Here is a 27,997-nt window from a genome sequence, read left to right as displayed (position 1 = left end):
TGGTGTGTGGAGGAGAGCATCATCCAAGCCCCGCTGCTGCTGGACCGACACATCTGGACCAGAACCGTTCTGGGAGCAGCTGTGGCTCCGGTGGGGGAGGGGGGCGGACCGGTAAGGTGGTCACGTGGGCAGAGAGAACCTGGACAAAGGCGCGCGGGGGGAACGGAGGCGCGCAGGTGTGTCTCAGCATCCCTGCAGTCGGAGAGCGTGCGGGGCTTCCCGGGGCCAGCATGGCGGAGGAGACCCGGGTCATCTACCACCTGGAGGACCAGGAGACCCCCTACCTGATCCGGATCAACGTGCCCGCGCAGCGCGTCACACTCGCGGACTTCAAGCAGGTGCTGAACAGACCCCACGCCAAATTTTTCTTCAAGTCCGTGGATGATGACTTCGGGTGAGTCACGTGACGGATCCACAGACCACAGAGATAAAACACGTCGGGATTAGATTATTGATTCTCAAATGTCACGTGTTACAGGAGAAGGCGGAGCTTTAGTCACATAATAATAATAATAATCAATAATTATAATGCTTGATGTTAATCAGTGACCAGCTTTAAACAGCTAAAGGAGAAATTCAACCAAACTGATCAAAACAATGAGAAGGCTGAACTCCATGCCCTGCTTTGTTTACTTGTTTATGAGATGATTGTTTATATAATAATCCTCCACAGGCTGAGCTGAGATTATGTAACTGAAATCAGAATCTCTTTAATATTCTCTCTGATGAACTGCTTGATGACATCACTGTTGATGATGGCAAAGAAGTTGACTCCAGTGATGACAATGAAATGAATGATGATGAAATAAAAATAGCAGTATTGTTAATATTGATCATGGCAATTATGATTTTAACAATGATGAAGATGACAGTGATAATTATATGACCAAAATAATAATGATGACAATGATATGATTATATTAATAATGATGATGCCTGTTTAAATTCTGTCATCCACAAAACAGGCTTCAGTCGGAGGCAGACGGACTTTTGTTCAGTTATTCTAAAGACGATTCGGCACCTGACCAGGAATCTTTGTTGGTTCTGTCAGCTAGCTCTAAAGTAATCAGCAGATATCAGAGTGCTGATGTTTTAAAGCACAATGGAGGTCGATCCTCCAGTTAGATTTATATCAAATACCTACTTGTTCAATTCAATTCACTTTATTTCTATAGCGCCAATTCACAACACATGTCAGCTCAAGGCACTTTACAGTTTACCAGATCATACAGTCAGATTGATTCAAAGTTTTCTATCTAAGGAAAACCAGTTGATTGCATCTGCAATCACTCACACTAAGTATGCTTTTAGCGACTGTGGAGAGGAAAAACTCCAGCAGAACCAGGCTCAGTGTGAGCGGCCATCTGCTGAGGCTGACTGGGGTTCAAGGAGACAGAAGCAGAGATACAAAAAGCAGCTGTAAAAGGCGATCCAGTCCAGGAAACACACAGCCAGGCAGACGAGGTCTGAGCCAGCAAACATGTCAGAGAAACAGGACTAAACTGGAAAAGCAGGCCAAGCTCCAACATCTGATGTTGTGTTGATGGCAGCAGCACAGCTGATATTTCTCTCCAGGATGGAGTCACCGCCAAACAGGAACAGACGAGGCAAAGCTACTATGAGAAAAAGGAGAGAGAGCAGAACGTTAGAGATTGAACTAACAGATTCTGCAGAGTTGGAGAATAGAGATAGAATTAAGCAGAATGATGAAATAGGGGTCTTGTTCTTCTGAGTTCTCTTGGGTCTTTTGTTGTGTATGGGTTATGTGTTTGGCCAACTGAATCATGATGAGGGTGCTTTTGTAATTTCTTAGGAAGTACAAGCATATGTAACATGATTCATATGGCCAAACACATAACCTAAAGACAAGAAATTACTTTAACAAGTCGGGAAAATATTGGATGGGTCATTGACTTGCATCTGACTTGGAAGGTCCTTAGGTGGACGGACCTCCATGTTGCTTAAAGGAAAAGTCTGGTCAGCAAGGAATAATCAATGGATCATTATGTATACCTAAAACTTATACGTCTGTTGGGATTTAATGAATTTAGTGTTAATCAGTAGAAAAATAAAAACAATCATTGTCATTGCGATCACTGAGTCTTGGAGCGGCCATTTTGACCCAAATATAGTAACACCTCACTCCTAACATCTTCCAGCAGTGACGTCACGGTGCGGTAAGCCTAGCGCCATTCTCCCCGCTTTGCAAGCAGAATCAATGGGAACTACTAGACACATCTGCAATCAACAACAATTATTGAAGATTTCAATAGAACTTCACCATTGAAATTCACCAGAGCTATAGTGAAACTGACAAAAACAGTCCTTTCACTTTTCCAATTTATGATCTTCCCCGGACGGGTTCGTCGTTGCCGACTTAAAGAGAGAGGATTTGCCATCGAACTTCTGGCCAGAGAAATAACATGTAATATGTAGCCAACATTTGGAAGAATAATGTTTTCAAGTTGACTTTCATAATAGCCGGTTGTGACAAACACCAGATACAGCACTGGGACTTGATCAACAGCCGATAACGCACTGTGAGGTCACAAACCAGTAAGTGGCAGTAGTGTTCTTTGACAAACAAACTCCAGTAAAGCACATTCAAATGAAAATTACTCTTAAATAAAAACACTCATTTATTGAACAGTATGTGATGATTTTATATTTAAAGCACTTTTGGAAGTTTGAATTCTGAATATGAGCAGACTTTTCCTTTAAAGCATCAGCAGTCCAAGAACAGGTTGCTCCAGGGCCAGAATTCAAAGATCCTCTCATTGTTCTCCTGGGTCTTTTTGTTTGTGTGTGGGTTTTGTTTTTGGCCATTTTAATCATAATTAATGTGTTTGTGCAATTTCCGTGGAAGCAGAGTTACGCTCATCATGACTCAAATGGACAAACACTTAACCAAATCCAGCTGCCTCTGATGTAAGACTGTTTTGTGGTCAAAAATGAAGATGAGGAAATTGAGGATCCTGACAGTAATGATGATGGTTGCACTAATGATGATGACGGTGAAAATAAAAAGATAAAAATGATGATTTAAATATTTAGGATTACCTTAAAGGTATTGTGGAGTGTGACGGACCGAGCCAAATCAGAGAAGCACAGGGAAATCATTGAGGTAAAAATGGTAACAAATTTATTTAGTTCAAACTTCTAACAAGACTGGGCCCATCAAGGAAAACAAATGACAAAAATCAACATAATCCAAACCTGACACAGGAAAAGACCTACCTTACTGACACACAAGGGAAACTTATATATACACTAAATGATTAGACCATTTTGACACAAGAGGGAAACATAAAATATATTTTCCTAAACAAAACTCCTACAAAAGACCAAACTAATCAGCACCATACTAAGTCAGCAACCTATGAAGAATAAGACTTAAATAATTACACTTCCCAAATTCATTATAGAAAACAAAACCAAATATAGAAACCTAAAACCTTCCTTCTGTTCTAAAACTAAGTGGAAGAGTCCAACTAGGCCTCCATATCATTGAGGAGATCCTTTGCAGCTGAGGCTTCCTTTCCTTTACTGGCCTTATTCATGACAGCCTCCCAGGAACTGGCAACTCAAATGAAAAATATATAATCTATAGATTAATATATTACTACTAAATGTTTGCACCCAGATAGTTAACCAATGCCAAATCAAAGTAATAAAAATTAATTACAGTACAGTAAAATATAAGATTTATGTAATTGAAAGAATTACCAGACCATTTGTTGTATGGTTGCACATGCGGCCATCACATGGAGGATCTACACAAATGTTTGAAAAGACGCGCCCTCTCCACTTGGACAACGCTGTACACGCTCCTGAGAGGGAACGCCTTTAAACCCTTTTAAACCCAGCTCTGTTTAAAAGTTTCTGTTTGTATCTATCATAAAAGCTTACTTTCTAAAAGAAGATTTGCAATTTTTTTAACATGTGAGACTCACCAGTAAGTGAAAATACGACGGCCAATGAGGACCATTTATTTTGATGATCCACCCAGAAAAGGAACATCCTCCACAATACCTTTAAAGATTATGATGATGATGATAAAAGAGGCGATAACAGAGATGATGAGGATGATAATGACACTGAAGATGATAGTGATGGTGATGATGATGGTGATGTTGATGATGGTGTGTTCCAGGGTTGTCAAAGAGGAGATCAGTGATGAAGAAGCTCGGCTGCCCTGTGTGAACGGACGAGTCGTCTGCTGGGTTAGAATCTCACTAAGATCAACATACACTTAAAAAAAAATCCACTTAAATATCCAGGTTTCACTAATAAATATTCATTTATGGAGGTCTAATTTTTGTGTTCATTTATTGACGAGAAAATAATTTATGTACCGAATATTGTTCCAGAGTTTATTTCCATTACTGTTGCAAGCAAAGAACACATTTTGTAAATGGACATTTGAAAAACATGCAGTAAATAAAAAATATTTTTTTTTATATATTTGAATTTCTTCAAATTTGATTTTTGAATGTTATTTTGTAGTTGTTTTTTTTTCTAAATCAAGTTTTATGAATTGCATTCTTTTCAAGTTGTCATTGTCTCTGTGGTGAGATGCAAAGATGCTTTTCTATTGGTCGACATGGACGCTTAGCAACATTTCTATTGGGCTTGAAGTGAAGAGAATGTGATCCTTAAAATGCATACCGGTAATAATAAAAAAAACAATTCTTAAAACTCAATCGTTAAAAAAATAAATAGAAAGATTGCACAAAAAAATTTAATCTAAGAAAACAGCAGACTTACTCTCATAACCCTGTTTTGATCACCTCATTTTCATTCTGTTTTTTAAAATTTGAGATTTTCATTCTTTTTTTTTTATTTCTAGATTACATTTTTTTCTCCAAATGTCCATTTATAAAATGTGTTGCAACAGTAATGAAGCAAATTTCCCTCCACAGTTATGTTGTTCAACTTAATCTATAAAAAACAAGCAAACCTACGGAAGAGGATTAGGGCCAGTGGGAAAAAAAGGTTAACTGATTTTAAAATTTTATTTCAGTTTAGTATGGGAGAAAGTCAGAATTCTGACTTTTTTTATTGTCAGAATTCAGTCAGAATTCTGACTTTTTTCACAGAATTCTGACTTTAATCTCAGAATTCTGACTGAATTCTGACCATAAAAAAGTCAGAATTCTGACTTTTTTTCCCCATACTATACTGAAATAAAATTAAAAAAATCATTTAACTTTTTTTTTTTATTATTCTTTTCAGTGGCCCTAATCCTCTTCCGTACAAACCTGTTTTTTTACTTATAAAAACTATAGTTTTAATAAGTCATCCTTTCTTCTGTGTGAGCAAAGAGACAACCTGCTTTTGGAGACATCTTTTGGCATCTTGTTCTCTGCCCTTCGGGTTAACCAGCCCAACTGAAACATGTCGGCAGTAGTTTGAAAGTTCTTCGCTGCTGGATTTTTCCAAACAGAAGTTTAAAATCTTCTGAAGCTTCTTTAAATCTCCATCCAGACTCTAATGTTGCTTCAGTCTTCTCTCTGAAGCTGCTGGACGGATCTTAGTACCGTCAAACATAATGTGTTGGTTTAAACACATCGAGCTTAGATTTTGTAATCATATTTCACTGACATTTTTAGACTAAATGTTGGTTAAATTTCCTGACATTTAGATATTTAGTCTCCATTTGTCCCAGTATGATAGAAACAGGACTCGGTTCATTCTTCTTGTCTTCTTTGCTGCAGGTGGTGTCATCAGACACTTGTCCTCCAGATTTCAGGGGGTCAGACACCTATTCTGTGGCCACGCCCTCCAGCTTGGCCCCTCCCCCCATTGAGAGGACAGGCGGTATTGGAGACTCCAGACCTCCGTCCTTCCAGTGAGTAAACAGATTAATTTATGGTTAGGGCTCTACCGGACTGCACTGATACGATGTGCTGCATCTGTCTGTCTATCTCAGTGCTGCAGCTGTCTGTCATGATGACCTTCAGGGGTTGGAGGTCAAATCTCCTACTCCCCCTTCAGAGAAGCTCCAGCGGAGAGATGTGGGCAACCGAGGTAAGGTCAAACAGACAGGAAGGATTTGGCTCCTGTTTTTGTTCAGGTCTTTTCTGTAACTCGCCAATCGCCTCCTGCTGGCTGGATGGGGTCACTGCAGCTTCAGCTCTTATGCTACGTTAAGACAGGAAGCACCTGCTGCTTCATTTTTGATGCTTGTACACATTAAGGTCAGACACCCGTCAAGAGCAGCTTTGAAGCGTGTCCATTAAAGTGTGTCCAGATGCATCTGCTGCTCATGTGGTCAATGGCAGAGAGCGGCTTTGCTATATTTGCTGTTTTAAGTGGGTAAAAAGTAGTTTTAAAATGTTTTTAAGTGAGAAAGTCCACTTCAATACATCATCTGTGCAGCCAGTTCATCAATATTACAACCCTGCTTTCAAATATTATTTCACTGTCAGACCAGCACAAAACCCCGTACACCAGCGGGGCGCTGTCACTGGGAATCATGTACGTAATCCAAACTTCACTCACCAGAATAATAAAAAGGAACATATTTTGCCAGCAGGTTTCGCCATCTTAGGTTAACTTAGGTGTTAATAAACTGTTTCAGGGTAGTGATCATGGCGATCTGCATCAGCAGTTCTGTGTCTGTCTCCGGATCAGCTTCTCTGGAAAAAATAGAAGTCTAGATAAGTTATTTTTTTCTTAAAATAAGTGCATTCTTTGTTGAATTGACGAGGTAAGGGAGATACTTTGCCAATGAAACAAGACAATTTATATTTAAAATAAGAAAAAAACAATTGTATTCTCTTATTTCAAGTGCATGTGATCTAATTATCCTATTTTAATAGTATGAATATTAATTCCATTGGCAGATCATTTTAATTATGTTCTCAAATTAAGAATGAATACACTTCATTTAAGAAAGGTCGACTTCTAGGTAGTTTTTGCAACGTTCTCTGATTGGTTGATGTGGCACATCAAGCAGCAAAACCTCAATTTTTCCAACTCCAGAAGCTGCTGCTTGTGAATAGGGCTGGGTAAAAAAATCGATTCCTTTACATTTTTGCAAAAGTCGATGTCTAGGGAATGAGATGGATTCATTTTATAGTGACGCCCGTGACGTTCACATTCAAATGAGCAGTAAAGATGCTCTCAAGATGACTTCAAGCCAGACAGCTGCTAATATAGCCAATAGGTTGACTGAAGACATTAACAAATGAGGGCTGACCAGAAAACACCCTGTAGTTGATACAGACAATGCTGCAAATATAGTTTCTGCAGTGAAGATAATGCAGCTCATGCATGTCTGCTTTGTCCCTGCTGTGTCACATCTGCTTGCTCATGTGAGACTTTTTCCTGTTTCACAAACAAGTTTGCACTTTTGAGACAGTTTTGTTCACATCTCAAGTTTAAACTGTCTGATTTAAAAGTTTGCACTTTGCGTTTAATGTGGCAGGAAAAGATAAAATACATGAGTATTCTAAAACACAGTTAAACCACATTCATAACTGTAAAAAAAGATCGAAACGAAATTAATCGATTTAGAACTGAATGAATCAAAATCGAATTGATTCAGGCAAAAATACCCAGTACTACTTGTGAAGGGTGTCACGCGCCTCAGATGCGGCACTGCTTTAGCTGCTCAGATGCATCTCTGCTGCTGCTGCTCGAAAATCGCTGCACGACCTTTAGATGCACCTTGATGCGCATCAACCACTGACGTTACATGTAAACCAGCTGCTTTTGCAGCTTCAGCAGTGTGCGGTCTGAACAGCATTACAACAAACTGCTTAAGAAATTATCATTAAACACACCGATGTCACCCAAAGTTCTGCGGATTCAGAATATGTCAGAAGTGTCTCTTTAATCTTTAAGGAATAAAATTAATGTACTGTGGTATAAAAATGGAAAATATCAAATGAAGTTGGTCTAAATCAGTTTAGTTCTGTCACCTTTCAAGCTTTTTCTTGTTCTCTGTTGAATCTGCTGCCTGTCTGATGGCTGCTGTCCACACAGCAGGCCACCCAAATGGACACGTCCACCGAGCGGCCGATAAAAAAGGGGCGGGGCCAGCAGGCGGAGGTGACAACTCATCGAACCAACAGAGCAGCGAGTTAGAGACGACCAGTTTCTGCTCATCGGAGGAAGACTCAGGAGGAAGGTCAGATTCTACTTTAGATGCAGCTGATCTGTGGAGATCAGAATGAGTTAAACATACGCTGCTGGGAAAAGTAAAGTATTTGCACCCTCAGGTTTACATAAATGTTTCATGTGAACCAACTTTTCTAACATCAGACAGAGATTACCTGAGAAAAAAGAAAACAATTTCAAATGATGATTCCAGTTATTATTGAGAAAACATTATCCTCACGCACCTGACCCTTCATCAAAAAATTTTACCCGCTTCTGAACTTTAAAGCGTGTTTAAAGTTGCTTCATCCCATCTCAGTTAGATCTGCTCAGACTGTGACTAGGCCGCTTCTAACGCTTCATTTGTGGATCAGAGGTGAACTTGTCTTGTCTCTGTGGATAGCCAAACATCCAGTCCCTGCAGCAGAAAGTAGCTCCAGACCATCATGCATCCTCCACCGTGTTTTACTGCACTGTGAGGTTACATTTTTTTAAAAAGTGGTCAGTTTTACAGCAGATGGAACATTCAGAAAGGTCCAGTTCTGTCTTAAGTGTCTGCTGGAGATCATGAAGAGGGTTTTTTGATGAACATGAGTTGGCCTTTGTGGTCTTCTGGGTCAGCTCTGGTTCTGGGCTGGGACCTCTTTGTCCAGTCTCTCTGTTTAGGTTCTGAATCATGAATTCAGTCCTTCATTGAGGCCTGTAGAGCTTTAGATGTTTCATCCTCCTGGATGAATCATTGATGAACTCATTTTGACCTACCCTCTTCGAGGAAGGATCTCTATGGCTCAATGTAACCCCTTCCTGAGTGGGACTTTATTATAATCTCTGCTTTAACTTCTTTGGATCAGGATGGGAGAGCTTTCAGTTTACTCTCCATGTCATTCTTTCTGTATGGTTTCTGGAGCACGGTTAAACTCATCTTTAAAGATTTTGGTAAATTACAAAAAAATAATTCTTTACCAAGGCTTATCAGGTCGGTTTAGAAGCTTTTTATTTCTTTGAATAACGCAATCCTCAGGAAAGTGTTTTATCAACTAGGGTTATCTTTGTGATTAGAACCTGTTCAATAATCTGAAACATAATCTGAGATAAAAAGCTTAAAAGGAAGCAATCTCTGAGGGAAAATAGTTTTCAAAGCACTTTATCAGATCTGAGCTGTGGAGCTGATTGTTTTAGCACCAGGCCCCCGGCTGAAGGTTTGATTCAGGGCCCTCTATTTCTGTTATTTCGCTCTATTGGTGTTTAGTCAGCTATTCGTATGCATCATCTAGTGTTACTAAAAGTAATAAAATAAAGTAGTAATCAATGTATTTACATATAAAATGCCATGTGGTTTTATAGTTTTTGGTTTCCAACTGCAATGTTCTAAAACAACCTGTAGTGCCAGAACAACAGCGGTCCTCCCTCTGTCTGTGTCCATCTGGCTCCATTACTAATATTTGTTTCATGTATGACAGTAAGGGGTGGGTCCCTGAATGCATCGTGGTGTGTTTGCTGCAGCCTCAGAAACACCTTCAGAGTTATAAAAATGATGATGTTGGAACATCCCAGGGAACCTGATCTGAGTCTGAACACTTATGACTTTCTGACATGTGTAAAAATGTGGCACTGCCCCTTTAAAGGCTGTGCAGGTCATGTGACTCAGTGGCGTCAACAGCCGAGCGTGATTGGCCTGTTTGCTCGACACACATTCACCTGCCTGCAGGTCATCTTTTCTGCTCCAGTAAACCTGTTCACGCCCTGCCCTCATCCCCTGCTCTGATTGGCTGCTGCGTGTCATGTGACCTGTGTAGTCCTTTGTATTGTGCCGTTGATAAAGCCATCCCAACTGATCTGAGAGCAGAAATAATGTGTTCCTGATCACATCCATGATTTCCTTTACACAGAATTTACATTTTTTTGCATCAGTTTTCTTTTCTATGATTTTATTTTAAATCTGTTTAAACATCCTTGTTGGAGTTTTGCAGTGTTTTTATTTCTGATTTGTAAAGTAGGATTTTTCTCTCTCTGCTGTAAACACATTATTATTAAAAGTGGTTCATTTTTGACAGGTAAGTATGTTTTTTCTGTATTTTAGTAATAATTGCTTGTGATAAATGGTTTAGATCCTGAATTTAGTATTTAGTTTTTTTAATCCATCTGATAACAGTTGATGATTTCCAACTTTTCAGTTATTTTGCATATTTATGTGATCATTCCAATTTATTTGACCTTTTTAATTCACACATTTTGTGAAGTAATACCAAATTCTTTTTTTAATGCACAACCTTGACTCTATTTGGAAAACACTGAATTAATCTTTATTTATTTCAATTCAATTCAATTCAGTTTATTTATATAGCGCCAAATTCACAACACATGTCATCTCAAGGCACTTTACAGTTCAACCAGATCATACAGTCAAATTGATACAAAGTTTTCTATCTAAGGAAAACCAGTTGATTGCATTGACTCATTGACTCAAATACAATCCCCCACACTAAGCATGCTTGTAGCGACAGTGGAGAGGAAAAACTCCCTTTTAACAGGAAGAAACCTCCAGCAGAACCAGGCTCAGTGTGAGCGGCCATCTGCCGAGGCCGACTGGGGTTCAAGGAGACAGAAGCAGAGATACAAAAAGCAGCTGTAAAAGGCGGCCCCGTCCAGGAAACACACAGCCAGGCAGACGAGCTCCAAGGCAGCTCCCATGCCAGAGGACGAAGAGAGCACATCCACTCAGTCACGGTCAGAGAAACAGGACCACACTGGAAAACAGGCCGATCTCCAACATCTATTAACAAGGGTGTTGATAGAAGCAGCACAGCTGATGTTTTTTTCCAGGATGACGTCACAGCCAAACAGGAACAGACGAGGCAAAGCTACTCTGAGGAAAAGCAGAGAGAGCAGAAGGTTAGAGATTGAACTAACAGATTTTGCAGAATAGGAGAACAGAGAGAGAATGAAGCAGAATGATGAAATGGGGGTCCCTATGTCCTCCAAAAGTCTAAGCCTATAGCAGCATAACTATAGAGATAGCTCAGGATAACCTGAGCCACCCTAACTATAAGCTTTATCAAAAATGAAAGTTTTAAGCCTAGCCTTAAAAGTAGACAGGGTGTCTGCCTCACGGACTAAAACTGGTAGTTGGTTCCACAGGAGAGGAGCCTGATAACTAAAAGATCTGCCTCCCATTCTACTTTTAGAAATTCTAGGAACCACTAGTAAACCTGCAGATTGAGAGCGAAGTGCTCTGTTAGGAACATAAGGAACAATCAGATCTCTGATATAAGATGGAGCTTGGCCATTTAAGGCTTTATATGTGAGAAGGAGGATTTTAAATTCTATTCTTGATTTAACAGGAAGCCAATGAAGAGAAGCCAGGATAGGAGAGATATGATCTCTCTTTTTCATTTTCATTAGAACTCTGGCTGCAGCATTTTGGATCAGCTGAAGGCTTTTAACTACAGTTTGTGGACTTCCTGATAGTAAAGAATTACAATAGTCCAGCCTTGAAGTAACAAATGCATGGACTAGTTTCTCAGCATCACCCCTGGACAGGATATTTCTAATTTTTGCAATGTTCCTCAGATGAAAGAACGAAATTCTAGAAACCTCTTTGATATGGTATTTAAATGACAGGTCCTGATCAAAAATAACACCAAGATTTTTTACTTTATTATCTGAAATCAGTTTAATCCCATCCAAATGAAGTGACTGGCTAATCAGTTTCTTTTTCAGAGACTCTGGTCCAAAGACTATAACTTCTGTTTTGTCTGCATTCAGAAGCAGAAAATTAAGAGTCATCCAGGTTTTTATGTCTTCAAGACATGCCTGTAATCTATGTAATGGGTTAGCTTCATCTGGATTTATAGACAGATATAGCTGGGTATCATCAGCATAACAGTGGAAATTAATCCCATGCTGTCTAATAATTCTACCAATTGGGAGCATGTATAAAGTAAAGAGAATTGGTCCTAGCACTGATCCCTGTGGTACTCCACAGGTAACCTTTGAGCGTGTTGAAGATCTATCATTAACATGAACAAACTGAATTCGATCAGATAGATAAGATTTAAACCAGTCTAGTGCTGTTCCTTTAATTCCAACAAAATATTCAAGTCTTTCTAAAAGAATATTATGGTCAACTGTATCAAATGCAGCACTAAGATCCAACAGGACGAGCACAGATACATGTCCATTATCTGAGGCCATGAGAATATCATTAGTGACTTTCACCAGAGCTGTTTCAGTGCTATGATGAGCTCTAAAGCCAGACTGAAACTCTTCAAAAAGTTCATTATGGTGTAAGTGATCGCAAACTTGTTTGGCAACTACTTTCTCAAGAATTTTGGATAAGAAAGGAAGATTGGATATAGGTCTATAATTGACCAAGTCACATTTTCTTTATTTAACATCTGGAGATCATTTGTATGATGTATCAACTCATTCATTAGAAATGGTTAAAATAACGTAGCTTATCAAAATAGAAATAGAAATAGAAAGCGTTAAATGAAGTAATTTAAGAAAAAATGTTTTTGTTTTATTATAATTTTTTTTAATTATTTATATAATTGTTATATCTTTAGGGATCTCTAATCCCTTTTGTGTGATAAACTTGACCAATTTCAGTTTTAAAAATTACCCATAATTTATTCATGATAACAAAAAGAAACAGAGATCTATTTTTTTTTGTTTTGTCAATATTTAGGTTTGTCTCTTGAACTTTAACATCTGTTCGAGACATAAATCCAGAATAATAATTAGCTGCCCTTTTATGTCCTATTTAATTTCCTTAATGTGTGTTTAGATTTTTTATTTGTTATTTTTACCAACCAGGATTGTGTCTGTGATGTCAAACCAGGTTTAGTCAATCAACAGGCCAGAGTAGCTCCTCACCCAGACTCATCAGGCGACAGCGGCGCCGCCACCGAAAACCAAAAACACCACGGATGGAGAAGGTAAACCCCCCCCCTGCCTTTCAGTCATTTCTAACCCCAAACCTAACAGCTAAAAAGGAAAAGAACCAACAAAATGTCCTCACTTTGATGGTATAATTAGAAAAATGGTCCTCGCTCAGACCGAACAGAAGCTCCTGTTCTCTGGATAGCACTGGTCTCAACTCTGCTTCAGGTCTTTGTAGTTCCGTATTTTAAAAAGTTCAAGCTGTTTAGCCCAAATTCTGGACTAGTCTGTATTCTTTAAATTCTTCTGGGCTTATAACACTGATGGTGGAACTGGAACCACATGAAAACATGAGCCCAGAGCAATGCAGCCAGCAGCCTTAGGATATTTTGGGTCAGTAATACTCCTTGATAGGCTTTTAGGTGAGGGCTTCATTTCACTATCTGGCATTGTTCCTGTCATGTTGACATCAGCAGTTCTTCTGGTTTAGTTTGCCTCCTTTGAGCCAAACAGTCAGGCAGCAGCTCATCTGCACCACAGTGTTTCTGAGGTCCGGCTGCAGCCACATAACATGAAAGATCATGGCCCTCGGGAGAGTCAGTAGCAGTCATTGATGTCAAATTTAGGACTCAGGAAGGAGCTTTCCTTGGGGAGTTAATCTGAGAGCCGATCAGAGAATGAACCATCATCAGCTCCACCTGCCTGTTTGAGTAGATAATAGGGATGCAAGTTATTGATTAATGAATTAATCAATAATTGATGAATCTTATCAACCGACAAACAATTGATTTATAATTCAGTTCAGTTTATTTCTATAGCACCAATTCTCAACACATGTCACCACAAGGCACTTTCCAGTTCACCAGATCATACAGTCAAATTGATTCAAAGTTTTCTATCTAAGGAAAACCAGTTGATTGCGTCGACTCATTGACTCAAATGCAATCCCTCACACTAAGCATGCTTGTAGTGACAGTGGAGAGGAAAAACGACTGGCCGATTGGGGTTCAAAGAGACAGAGGCAGAGATACAAAAAGCAGCTGCAAAAGGCGGCCCCGTCCAGGAAACACAAAGCCAGGCAGACAAGCTCTGAGCCAGCTCCCATGTCAGAGAATGAAGAAAGCACATCGAGCCAGTCAGAGAACCAGAACTACATTGGAAAAACAGGCCAATCTCCAACATCTGATGTTGTGTTGATGGCAGCAGTACAGCTGATATTTCTCTGCAGGATGGTGTCACAGCCAAACAGGGACAGACGAGCTGAAGCTACCATGAGAAAAATCTGAAAGAGCATAACGTTAGAGATTAAACTAACAGATTCTGCAGAATAGGAGAATAGAGATAGAATGAAGCAAAGTGATGAAATGGGGGTCCCCATGTCCTCCAGAAGTCTAAACCTATAGCAGCATAACTATAGAGATAGCTCAGGATAACCTGAGCCACTCTAACTATAAGCTTTATCAAAAAGGAAAGTTTTAAACCTAGCCTTAAAAGTAGACAGGGCGTCCTCCCATTCTACTTTTAGAAATTCTAGGAACCACTAGTAAACCTGCAGATTGAGAGCAAAGTGCTCTGTTAGGAACATAAGGAACAATCAGATCTCTGATATCAGATGGAGCTTGGCCATTTAAGGCTTTATATGTGAGAAGGAGGATTTTAAATTCAATTCTTGACTTAACAGGAAGCCAATGAAGAGAAGCAAGGATAGGAGAGATATGATCTCTGTTTTTAATTTTCATCAGAACCCTGGCTGCAGCATTTTGGATCAGCTGAAGGCTTTTAACTACAGTTTGTGGACTTCCTGATAGTAAAGACATTACAATAGTCCAGCCTTGAAGTAACAAATGCATGGACTAGTTTCTCAGCATCACCGCTGGACAGGATATTTCTAATTTTTGCAATATTGAGCAGATGAAATAAGGAAGTTCTGTAAACGTCTTTGATATGGGATAGAAATGACAGGTCGTGATCAAAAATAACACCAGATTTTTTTTACTTTATTATCAGAAATCAGTTTAATCCCATCCAAATGAAGTGACTGACTAATCAGCTTCTTTTTCAAAGAAAATGTATAAGTGGTCATTCTCTTAAAAATCTGAGTTTTCTTTTGTATCAAGACAATCTTTCCATAACACAAAGGGTGAAATATATTGTTTTACAATATTGAATATAAAAAAATTACAATATTTAATATAAAAAATTGTACATTATTATATTTGAACAATTTATTGTTCCAGGTGGATTAAATACTGACTGAAAAAGATCATCTTTTCTTACACATTACTCAACTTATTTATCTTATGTCAGAACATATTTATGTTAATTTATAAAAAGTGAACCTTTTTCATTTCAAAATAAAGAAAGATAATTCAAATATGTGAAACAATTATCGTTTCCTATATACATTGATCTATATCTATAATTTAGGGAAGGGGTATGTCGCTCTGACATACTGTCCGTTTTCAGCACTATGTTTAAATGAAGTAGATGCTAACTGTGATGTAGCTTTCTTTTAGTTCTCCTTTAGTGTAATCCAGTCAGTGAAGGAAGACACTGTGCTTTTAGCATCACTTTTAAATGGCTGGTGCTTGATCTGCTTGCTCTCAGAGGAATGTAAATCCTGGCTCTGAAGTGCAATAACACACAACAGCATTCTCTATCCACTGTGCAGCATCTATTTTTCTATAATGTTACAAATGATTTCTGCATACCTGTCATTATTTGGATTTGAAAATAAGAGAAATTTTATGGCAGGTGCTGTAAGCCATCTGACTCCCCCAGTCTAGCTCCAGTATATTCAAAGACAAGTTCAAAGGAAATCTAAAATAACCACCTGTCAACCAATTGCAAACTACAGTTAGGTGATTAGTTTTTTACTCTAGATGCTAGCAACACATCCACCAGGTCCGAAACTATCTGGATCCTGTCCGCCACATTCAATATCTATTCAATATAGATGCAGCCCAGTAAGGGTTTTTAACTGTGTAGATCATATCAGAGTTCAGAACAGGCCATAGACTGCCCAGATGGGATTCATGATAGACCAGTGCTTCTCCACTGGTTCAATTTAAGTCTTAGATAATATCCAAATTGGACAATATCCGTTTCAGTGCAACCAGGTCGACAATAATAGCGACTGAACGCTGTAGGGCCTAAATCGGTTGTGGTAGAGTTCTGAACAGGCCAAAAAGTTGGGGATCAGCTCCAGTAGGACTTAGAATGGTTCAAAAAGAATCTAGATCAGTGTTAGTAGGATAAATATCTGGCCCTCAACAGCCTTGGTCTGTTCCACAATAGAAAGGAAAGGGTTTTTCCTCACACAGAATGCCTGAATGTATTTGCTCTGAGGCCAGTGAGCCCCAGTACTGACTGGGTTCGGTAGATACTGATTCCGACTGGACCGCGATCTGATAATATAATTTCAAAATCCAGTTCAGAGTTTGTCACGAACTTTAACAACTGTTCTATGGGATTAAATCCAATGATGTTTTTACTGATACTGCCTGTTCCTCAGAGCGGTATAACTTCCTGGGTATGCACCTGTCAACCAATTGCAAACTACAGTTAGGTGATTAGTTTTTTACTCTAGATGCTAGCAACACATCCACTTTAAGAAGCAGATACATGTTTTTATTATTATAATATGGGGAATTTGTAGGTACTTGGGAAAGTGGAAAAAGAGGTAAAATACAATAGTTTACTGGCTAAAACAGGAGACCTGACAGCAATGGTTTGATCATGTCCTCCACCTTTCTGTCCTTACTTCCTGGCCTTCTGAGCACAACAGAGACTTTGCGCTGCTCCTCCATGCAGCACGGCTAAATGGGCTGATTTAAGTGATAAACATACTGAATCAGTATGAGTAATGATAATCCTCTGTTTATATTTACAAACAGAACTGCATAAAGATAATTCTAGATCCTTGTCGCTCTACTTAAGAATGGCCCTCTAGTGGATGGCAGCAACTCTGCAACACTGTAATTAATTATCAATTAATGGGGTGGATCAAATTTTAATCTACAAAACCATCAACCGATGATTAATTGTACCTTTCTTTACATCCATGGTAGATCTCTACAGCTAATTTTCTCTCATGTAGTACTCCCCCTAGTGGAGTTGTGTAGTAACAGATTGACATTAACTGATTTGGTTCCTTATCTAAACTCTTAAAGCTCCATGAGGAATTGAAGCTGCTCTTTGGTTTAAATGTCATTGAAAACGGTCTCTTGATGTTGCCTGAAGATTGATTAGTTGTGTCTGGACTTCTTGCCACTGATGTGTCCCTCGTCTTCCTCTCCTGTCTCTCTGTCAACCTGTCATTCTTCTCTACCTGCCTTTATCTGTCTGTGTGTCAGTCGGCGTCTTTCAGCAGCGTTACTGACTCCACCATGTCGCTCAATATCATCACTGTAACCCTCAACATGGGTGAGTACTGACTAGGTCAGCAACAGTCTGGATCATTCCACCATTGTCAGCGTCAAGTCCAACAGAGTCCACAACTGCTCCCAATAGACTAGATAAGAGCAAACAGAATCTAGAACTGGTAGAAAGCAATCGGACAGCCTGGGTCACAATCAAGAGCGTCTTGAAAATTTTCTATTAAAGTCTGAACCAGGTCCGAAACTATCTGGATCCTGTCCGCCACATTCAATATCTATTCAATATAGATGCAGCCCAGTAAGGGTTTTTTAACTGTGTAGATCATATCAGAGTTCAGAACAGGCCATAGACTGCCCAGATGGGATTCATGATAGACCAGTGCTTCTCCACTGGTTCAATTTAAGTCTTAGATAATATCCAAATTGGACAATATCCGTTTCAGTGCAACCAGGTCGACAATAATAGCGACTGAACGCTGTAGGGCCTAAATCGGTTGTGGTAGAGTTCTGAACAGGCCAAAAAGTTGGGGATCAGCTCCAGTAGGACTTAGAATGGTTCAAAAAGAATCTAGATCAGTGTTAGTAGGATAAATATCTGGCCCTCAACAGCCTTGGTCTGTTCCACAATAGAAAGGAAAGGGTTTTTCCTCACACAGAATGCCTGAATGTATTTGCTCTGAGGCCAGTGAGCCCCAGTACTGACTGGGTTCGGTAGATACTGATTCCGACTGGACCGCGATCTGATAATATAATTTCAAAATCCAGTTCAAAGTTTGTCACGAACTTTAACAACTGTTCTATGGGATTAAATCCAATGATGTTTTTACTGATACTGCCTGTTCCTCAGAGCGGTATAACTTCCTGGGTATCAGCATCGTGGGTCAGAGTAACGACAGAGGAGACGGAGGGATTTATATCGGCTCCATCATGAAGGGAGGCGCCGTTGCTGCGGATGGACGCATCGAGCCCGGAGACATGCTGCTGCAGGTGCCGCCAACACTGTCGCCAATCATGCTGCTGAGGATGAGCGAAGCTTAGAGTCTCTCAAGCTCTCTGGGCCAGCAACAGAAATGTGTAGCTTTATTGATTCTCTGTGTTGTTCTTTTCCATCAGGTTAATGATATCAACTTTGAGAACATGAGTAATGACGACGCCGTCCGAGTTCTGAGGGAGATCGTCCACCAACCGGGGTGAGGTTCTTAAAAATGGAATTGCCTGAGATTCTGGACAGCAGTTTGTCCTCTTCTGTTCTGGAACTCAGGAGGTTTTTATCGTGCTGGATCTTTAGAGACTCAAACTGAGCTTGTATCTCCTTGCTTTTAGTTCAGTGACATTAACTGTGGCTAAGTGCTGGGATCCAAACCCACGAAGCTGCTTCACGCTGCCAAGAAGTAAGTCGTGCCCGGATGTTTTGGTTGGTATGAGTCTGGCTTGCTAAAACACATCATGTCTTTTGTCTAAAAACCTGCAGGTGAACCAGTGCGTCCCATTGACCCGGCTGCGTGGGTGTCCCACACGGCCGCCATGACTGGGAAGCTCCCCCCACATTACAGTACGTCTCCAATCTGCAGCATTCCTCCACTGTTGACCTGTCCATCACACACAGCTTCATGTCCTCCAGGCGTTCACGAAGAAAATCAGCTCAGCATCCACAGTGACATGACAGTGATTGTCAAGGCCATGGCCAATCCAGAGTCAGGGTTGGAGGTTCGAGACAGGATGTGGCTGAAGATCACCATTCCCAACGCTTTCATAGGTGATGTGTATTATTTGATTGTCTTATGTAGAAAGATTCTATTAATGCTAAATTCATTCACTCTCAAACTGCATCTCATCCTCCAGGTTCAGACGTGGTGGACTGGCTCCACCGTAACGTCGAAGGTTTTACTGACCGACGAGAAGCTCGGAAGTACGCCGGAAACCTTCTAAAGGCCGGATTCATCAGACACACTGTCAACAAGGTCACCTTCTCTGAGCAGTGCTACTATGTGTTCGGAGACCTGTGTGGAGGTGAGGATAGAAAGGTTGGAGCTTATGGCCACACTGAGGGACATAGCTGTAGTTAGGAAACAGATCCAACTCAAGTGGATTAATGGAGCAACTCTGAACATGTCTGAGATGTTTTTTAAGAGAAAATGATAGAATTACACGAACAATAACCCTGAAGAACAAGTTTACATCATAGTTACAATTCTCCAGTCACTCAGCAGGCAATAAAGAACAATAAATGTGAACCTTTAATAAAGTACTCTCTAGATGTGGTCATCCCAGTTCATATGTTCCCTTGTATCAACTAAATGGTTCCTAATAGGCTTCTTTAGAACTTTATCACATACTGAGGAGGTAATTCAACCATTTGTATTTAAAACAGGCAAGGTGTTAGCCTCCTAACCTAGGAATAAGCAGGTCATCAAGTATTTAATGTGCTGAACTACTAGTTTCAGAAACGGTAGTCTATATAGTAACACTAAACACCAACTGGATGTTGGATGGTTGAACTGTTTAACTTCATTGCTAGAGTTGCATGATAGAAATTTAAAGAACAAGGATTTTTTTTTTAGAGTCTGAACTCTAGCGTAGTCTGATGATTAAAAAAAAGGTTTCAAAACAACTGAAGACATAAACAGTTAAAAGTGGATTCCTTAAAGCTGCTCCTCCTGATTTCAGATCTAGCTGCAATGTCTCTGCTTGACCATGAAGAAGGGTCCAACCACGAAGGAGGAGGAGGACCCAACTGTGACCCACCAGCCTTTCCTTATCAGTATCCCATACCGCACCCCTACAGCTCACCTCACCTGCTACATCAGCTGCCGGCTTGTGAAGCAGGAGGAGAAAGAAGTCATCATAGCGGAGGTGAAGGATATGTTTCCTTTTTCTTCTTCACAGTTGTTTCAGTTTTTGTATGGCTCGTTTTCTTTATTAACTGTAATCAGTCAGAAGAAGGGGAAGACCATTGGTCTTTCACAGTGCAGGGCCACATGAGGCCATTAAAACACTTTGGGTGTCACACTGAATTCAAAAGAAAGGACTGAGTAAAAAAAAAATGCTGTGATAATTTATGGTTACTGTGTTCTATAACAAAAGAAAGAAAAACTATCTAATAAAATTAGTTTTCTTTGTTTATAAAAGCAAATATATCAGACTGATTAGAAAAGATAAATACATTAACACAGTGATGTCAAACTGGTTCCAGAAAGGGCCGTGTGGCTGCAGGTTTTCTTTCCAACCAAGAAATAGCACACCAGACTCCATTCATCTCATTAAGTCATCATGTGGACTAACTCAAGACTACACTGCAAAAACAATCCCGAAATAAGTAAAAAATTGCTTAAATTAAGTATATTTAGCCTTAATTTGAGCAGGTAAATAAGATGATTTGCCAATGGAATGAGTATTTTCACTCTTAAAATAAGATAGTTAGATAATATTTACTTGAAATAAGAAGATAAAATTGTTTTTTCTTATTTTAAAAGGAAATTGTCTTGTTCCATTGGCAAAGTGTCTTACTTACCTCCTCAAATCAAGGAAAAACACACTTATTTTAAGAAAAAATAACTTATTGAGATTTCTATTTTTTGCAGTGTAGACTCACTTGATGAGATGAATGGAGTCTGGTGTGCTATTGCTTGGTTGGAAAGAAAACCTGCAGCCACTCGGCCCTTTCTGGAACCAGTTTGACACCCCTGCATTAACATCATATATTATATAGCTTGTTTAGTTTTAAAAGCAGAATCTGAAATTCTAAAGTCAAATAAGTGGACTGAAAAAGTTCACCAAGTTCAATGCTGCAAAGATAGAAGTAAGTGAGCCAAGTTATGGTAAAGTGCGTAACGTTAGAGATTGAACTAAGAAATACGGCAGAATGGGAGAATAGAGATAGAATGAAGCAGAAACCAGAAAGGGGGGCCCTTTGTCCTCCAACAATCTAAGCCTATAGCAGCATAACTATAGAGATAGTTCAGGAAAACCTGAGCCACTCTAATCCACAGATTCCACCGCTCCGCCCCGCCCTGCTCATGTACGTCATGCAGAGCACTTGTGCAGTCATGGTAATCAATGAGAACTGTTCCACATCCACCGCTGCTACTCTGCTCGTCACTGTCGACGTACGTCTTCTCCGTTTTTGCTCCACTCCGGTCCATTGAAAGCCGGTCAGGTCAAGATCCACAATTGCAATTACACCAAACAGGAAAGAAAAACCTTGAGAAGATCCAGTTTGTCAAATAAAATATGGTATCGACAGATCAGTAATAACAAATTAGAGCATAATTCCTATATATTCCCAAAAGCGAACACCTTTTATTTAAATTATTGGATGCAAACTATCAGTACTTCAACATACCAGGAAGATCATTTCTCAACTCGATCAAAATATTTATGTTACAAGTTTAATCAAATCTGGTCACAGCAGCTTTCAGGAGCACATCTCACAACTTCATATCACAGGCATGGATGAAGAGATGCTGAGTTTGGAAGTAGAGAACAAACCAATTTTGTATGATCCTAATTATCCCTACTACAAAGAAACCCACAACGAAAAGAATTTTTTGACTAGAAATGTGTGATTCATGCTTACAGTGAGTTTTAATTATGTTACATTAAATTAAGCATTCATTTCTCAATGTTTTGGTCCTACAAATTAATTAATAATAATAATTTCAATTCAGTTTATTTATATAGCGCCAATTCACAACACAAGGCACTTTACAGTTCACCAGATCATACAGTCATTTCATGCATGCTCTTCTCGAGCTCCAGGGAAGTCGGAGCGAAGTGAGACAGGAGGAACCACGGAGGCTGAAGGTTTTGCTTTGCGCAGGCGGTCTGAAGCGCAGGGGAGGGGAAGAGGTTGTTTATGTAGGAAGTGTGATCTCAGGGTAACTATAAGCTTTATCAAACAGGAAAGTTTTAAGGCCGACCTTAAAAGTAGACAAGGCGTCTGCCTCACAGACTAAAACTGGTGGTTGTTTCCACCGGAGAGGAGCCTGATAACAAAAAAAATCTGCCTTCCATCCTACTTAGGCTGATTTAAACCAGTCTAATGCTGTTCCTTTAATTCCTAAAATATGTTCAAACCATTTTAAAACAACATTATCATCAACTGTATCAAATGCTGCACTGAGCACTAACAGTGCTGTTACAAGATTCAAATCTATTATATAAGACCATGAGAATACCATTAGTGACTTTCACCAGTGCTGTTTTAATGCTATGAAAAATCTTTATGCTACGAACTCTAAAACCTGTTTGAAACAAAGTTCATTGTGGTTTAAGTGGTCACACAGTTGTTTATCAACTACTTTCTTAAGAATTTTAGATAGGAAAGGAAGATTAGATATAGGTCTATAATTGACCAAGTCATCTGAGTCAAGAGACTCAGAGAAAAGGTTTATTACAGCTTCCCCTGAGGTATGTAACCCTGTAACAAGATTAATCATATCTACAATGGAGGTGGAAATCAGAGGGAATCTTGCTCAAGAACTTGTTTTTTAATCAGTGTCTTTTTATTTAAGTTTTCCTTTTATGGAGACATACACATTAAACATAACACAGAGAAATAAAATACAGAAAAACCACCCCTATCCACCCACCTCATATCTCTTCCCGGCAAGTACAAAGCACACTCTGCAAATGTGCTCAATGAGTCGATGCAATCAACTGATTTTCCTTAGATAGAAAACTTTGAATCATTTTGACTGTACGATCTGTTGAACTGTAAATTGCCTTGAGATAAAATGTGTTGTGAATTGGCGCTATAAAAAATAAACTGAATTGAAACTGAATGCTGTCTCTCCGAATCAGACCAGTCACTACCTAGACAACCAGCGGTTGAATGATGACATTTGGCTAAACATGTCTTCACTGGTCAGATCAGAGAGGGGTCCATAGAGTCCAACATTGTTTGGAAAGCTTACACACCAAAGCAACACTAATTTCATTGACGTCCAATGGGCATTACTGGTATTATTACTGCAGGTGTGAATAACAATGGTACCATATTAAACCTTATCCTTAACCAGCGGTTTCAGGTAGCATTAGATGTCGCCTGTTCTGGCCCCCAGCAAACATTATACTCTGGTCCCTTTTGTCTCTCTAATGCCACTTTTATCATTAAGGAACTGCCAATTGTTGGAGTGGGGTTTCCCGTGGATGCGTCACTGTGTGGGGAAAATCTGTTAGAAACCTAGAGGGGTTGGTGGGCAAAGATCCAGGACTAACCTTTCTGCGTAACGCCACAAACAGCTTCCTGGCTGGGCAGGACTGTTGGAGTTGGAGTGGACGAGACTGTGGTATTGGTGGCTCCGAGCTGTTAACTATTGGGCCTGTTCTAACTTCTGGATGTTCAAAGGTTCGAATCCGGGACTCTAACTCTGACACCCTCGCCTCCAAAGCGACAAAAATACTACACTTAATACACACCATTATCGATAAAGGAAGCAGAGAACATGTGACGCAGAGCAGGAGAAAGGAGAGGGAGTTTTAGAAAGAGTCGGAAAAGAGTCAGGGCAAGTGCTAGGCTAAGCTAGCACTTGCCTATGGATGTGCCCAGTAGAAAAGTGCACACGTAGAGGCTGTGTTTAAAAGTGCTTCCTGAGAGTTAGAGTAACTTAGATATTTTATACAAAAGAGAATTAAGCTCAGACATAGAAAGCCTGAGCGGCACCACAGAAAATAGGTCAGCAGTCAGAACAGAAAGTTAACACGATATCGTCTGACCAACAGCAGCAGCACCCTCTGGTCATAAAAAAGCTAGGTCCTTTTGCTAATGCGGGAACAACTGAACTACTTTGTTGGGCACTTCTTGTTTTATAGAGTTTTTCTTCTATTTTAAATGTTTTACTGACCCTCTGGGAAGGACATTTCAATGCACCATGATTATTACTAGCATTGGGCAGGCTGTCCGTTTCCTTTTCAGTTGCAAGCACCAGGCACTCTGAGGGGAGTGACTATGAGTTATAGAGGCTGAAGGCGATTGGAGCATAGTCATATATAACGAGCAGGGGCCTCATTGGCCGCTATTGCCCATTGGTTCTGTCAAGCTGTAGCGCTGCCATCTTTAAAAGGATAGCCGGTCCATTCAGTATTAGTGTTTCTGACAGACCCAATAAAGTATGTTGGCATTTAATTAATCATAAATTGCTAAAAAATACTTTCTTTTTGTGCTGCAAACCTTCGAAATACAGCTTTTTAAGCTACACAATAGGACAAATGGTCCAGCGTATTTGAATATTGTTGATTGATTTAAACAATAAGAATATTCAGATAAAAGTATAGGTAGACAGAGCCAATGATACATTTATATACCGTATTTTCACGACCATAAGGCGCACCGTACTAAAAGGCGCAGTCTCAGTTATGTGTCCCATTTCTGTATTTAACACACACATAAGGCGCACCGGACTATAGGGCGCATTTTTTATATACAGGTCCATGTCCTCTACTACGTTTAAATACCTCTACTGCGTATTTAAAGATATAGCGGGGAGCAAAACTGAGTATGACTGTGCTTTATTCATGTATTTATTACAAAGTATTAATCAAACCTGGGAGCTGGCCATGAGACAGACACATCGCAGATGACACAGAGCGCTGTGATGACTCCTAAATTAACTTAAAATCCTGAAACCTGCCGACGGAATATGTTCGCTTTTATTGCCGGTATCCTGGTGCCTGCAGTTTAAATTATTTAGATGAAAAACACCTGCCAGCCACCGAGGTGAACCCGGAGGCTGCTCGGCCTAGAGGCTGCTGTTGAAGGGATTTCTACTGTCGGCGCACCGCTGGTATGTGGGGGTCTGAGCGGCTCCGACAGAAATAGATAATCTGGATGAACTGACTGCAATGATTAAATTTTCAGGTGGCCTTTCTCACTTAAAAACATATTAAAACTACTTTATTCCCACTGATCACAGCAAATATAGCTGCAAGATTTAGATTATTTAGATGAAAAACACCTGCCAGCCGCCGCGGTGAACCCGGAGGCGACGGCCCAGAGGCTGCTGTTGAATTAAGTTTTCAGGTAGAAAAATAGAGCGGGAGCAAAACTGAGTATGATTGTGCTTTATTCATGTATTTATTACAAAGTATTAATCAAACCCATCAAAGTCATCATCCTCTGTTTCTAAATTAAACAGCTGTGCTAAATCAGACATGCCAGTTTCCCCTTCTTCGATGTCAGAGTCACTTTCCGTGCAGCGCAGCTCCTCAGAAATAATGCCGGCTTTTGCGAAAGCTTGAACAACAGAGCCAGCAGACACGTTAGTCCAAGCATCTACAATCCATCCGCTAACGGTGGCGTAATTTGCCCGGCGCTGCCTTCCACTTTTCGTGAAACTGTGGTCTCCGTCTGTCATCCGTCGCTCCCACGCCGCTCGAAGCCTTACTTTGAACGGCCGGTTCACACCGATGTCGAGCGGTTGAAGTTCCTTTGTCAGACCTCCCGGGATAACGGCGAGCACAGCGTTTATTTTTTCACCATGTTTTTCAAATCAGCTGTGAGATGGGCACGCATGGAGTCACAGATTAACAGCGTTGGTGATGCGTGGAAAAAAACACCTGTTCTCCTCACATACACCTGCCTCAGCCACGCTTTTATCATCTCCTCATCCATCCAGCCCTTTCATTTGCCATCAGAGCGCTGTGTCTGTCTCGCTGTCAGCTCCTAGATCAGCTTCTCTGATTGGCTGATGCGGCGCTTCCAGCAGCAAAACTTCAATTTTTCCATCTCGAGCAGCAGCAGCGCGTTGGCAGATGCTTAAACGCTCCCGACGCGCTGCGCCTGCTGCTCAAAACGCGCTGCGGGACCTTTTGCTGCTCCTATACCCGCGCGTCAACCATTGACTTTGCATTTAAACTCGCTGCTTCTGCTGCGTCCGGTTCACACCGAAGTGGTTGAATAACAGCGGGCACAGCATTAATTTGTTTCACCATGTTTTTCTCATCAGCTGTGAGATGGGCACGCATGTAGTTACAGATTAACAGCGATGGTGATGAGTGGAAAAAAAACACCTGGTCTCCTTACATTCAGCCACTCTTTCATCATCTCCTCAATGAGATGGTCTCAAAAGTCGCAGTTACAACACACATAGGGCGCATCGCACATTTTGAGGGAAAAAAAAGACGTTTATGTGCTTCGTGAAAATACGGTATGTTTTTTTAATTGTTAATATCTGTCTATACCTATTTATTGCAATATATAAATGCGTCCAATGATAAAAATATATTACAGAAATGCATAAATGATAGAATAATCATCAACAATGAAGAATATATGTGTATGTGTGGATGTAATTCTGATTGATTGCAGACCGTTACCTAATCCCATTGTCCCCACTGGGATGGATAGGTAACACTGTTTCCTGTTTCAAATGATGACATCACAATTCTCTTCATCCTGCAGGAAGTCGCAGCAGCCAATCAGACTTCAGCGATGATCAGAAAGAGGGGAAAGGAATAACCCAGAAAGAAACTGCCAAACATGAAGCGAACATTCAGGACATGATGGCAGACTGCCTGAGTGATGGCAGTGCTCAGGGACCGCCCACTCACTTCTCTGGTTCCCATGGCGACAAAGACACCCTGCCTGCATCTCAAGGTCCGCACAACAACTTTTCATCAATCCAACCGGAAATCTCTCGACAGTCTTTCCGCCTGGCCATGGGAAACCCTAGCGACCTCTTTGTGGATGTCATGTGACCGACGTTAATAATGGCGTTAACGATATCATGTCCATTTAGGTGACCTGGAGACATGTTAAATAAGGCAAAGGATTTTTTTTTTTTTACTTAAGCTGAAACGAGAGAAAAACTTAAGGCACATTCAATCACTGTGAAGAGCTGATTCTAAGGAAGGCCTGGATCTGACAAAGACCTGGACCTTACAGGAACTAGAACAAGAACTGGAACCAGACCTGGATCTAACAAAAATGTAGATCTTAAAACACCTGAAGCTGAACGATATGATCCTGGATCCGACTCCTCAGATCTGGATCTAATTCAGGCCTGGATCTGACTCTGATCTGGATCTGACTCTGATCTGGGTCTGATCCAGATCCTGACCCTCTGAACTAACCAAATAAAAGTGTTTGCTGCTGCAGCATCTGTGGGTAGTTGTGGCTCAGCAGTGTCTGTGCTGCAGCTTTGCCATGGTTGTAAATAGTTCCTGATGCTCCTGTTTATGGATCACATGCTGTGAAACTGCCAGTCAGTTACCTGATTTTATTTATTTGCTATTTAAGATTATTTATTAAATCTGTTTGTTCTAGATCTTTACTACAGAATCCACTTGTGGATTATTTACCATTCTGTGTCTTCAGCTCCTACATGATTTAAAACATTCACATGTTTGTCTATAGAGAATCAGAAAAGCAGAGTTGTAGCTTTGTCTCTTTTCAAAAATCAGTGAAACGGGTCAGTGAAGATGATTTTACATAAAGGTTCAAATATGGCACGAAATCAGAGAACAAAGGTTTTCAGACATGTGGGGTTTGTACGGGACTAAGACCGTGTTCTGTTTAGTGAAAGCGGTTGTATAAAATGTGGTCACTGTGTTATATGTACACAATGAGATAGTAAAAGCTTAAATGATGAATTAGATTTGGAATAAAGTTCAAATAGCTTTCACAGAAA

The 27,997-nt window shown here is 40.2% G+C and overlaps 1 protein-coding gene across 5 annotated transcripts; it reads left to right on the top strand.

The window, feature by feature from the left end:
• On the top strand, positions 1-27,997 carry LOC119798861 (segment polarity protein dishevelled homolog DVL-3). Of its 5 annotated transcripts, none has more exons than XM_038308517.1 (15): positions 1-394; positions 4,154-4,223; positions 5,718-5,851; positions 5,933-6,030; positions 7,996-8,137; positions 12,950-13,046; positions 17,346-17,415; positions 18,217-18,356; positions 18,483-18,559; positions 18,693-18,760; positions 18,841-18,921; positions 18,991-19,125; positions 19,212-19,379; positions 20,037-20,222; positions 26,770-27,997. In XM_038308517.1, the coding sequence occupies exons 1-15, from the start codon at positions 231-233 to the stop codon at positions 27,063-27,065; spliced, it is 1,926 nt and encodes a 641-aa protein (XP_038164445.1). In that variant the 5' UTR covers positions 1-230; the 3' UTR covers positions 27,066-27,997. The 5 variants fall into 5 exon arrangements, with proteins under 5 accessions (XP_038164445.1, XP_038164444.1, XP_038164442.1 ...); XM_038308516.1 differs by having other exon boundaries at positions 7,993-8,137; XM_038308514.1 differs by having other exon boundaries at positions 7,993-8,137; positions 18,841-19,125; positions 26,770-27,095; positions 27,141-27,997.

The sequence above is a fragment of the Cyprinodon tularosa genome, unplaced genomic scaffold, assembly GCF_016077235.1.
Source record: "Cyprinodon tularosa strain WSP-4 unplaced genomic scaffold, ASM1607723v1 ctg639, whole genome shotgun sequence".
Taxonomy (NCBI): Eukaryota; Metazoa; Chordata; class Actinopteri; order Cyprinodontiformes; family Cyprinodontidae; genus Cyprinodon; species Cyprinodon tularosa.
Note: the sequence above shows the minus strand (reverse complement) of the source record. Positions and strands in the feature narration are given on the sequence as shown.

Excerpts from the sequence above, each read along its gene's own strand:
- LOC119798861 (XM_038308514.1), top strand. The coding sequence starts at position 231 with ATGGCGGAGGAGACCCGGGTCATCTACCACCTGGAGGACCAGGAGACC. Across the intron at positions 5,852-5,932 it reads TCCAGACCTCCGTCCTTCCA|TGCTGCAGCTGTCTGTCATG; the intron begins GTGAGTAAACAG and ends TGTCTATCTCAG. Across the intron at positions 13,047-17,345 it reads AAACACCACGGATGGAGAAG|TCGGCGTCTTTCAGCAGCGT; the intron begins GTAAACCCCCCC and ends TCTGTGTGTCAG.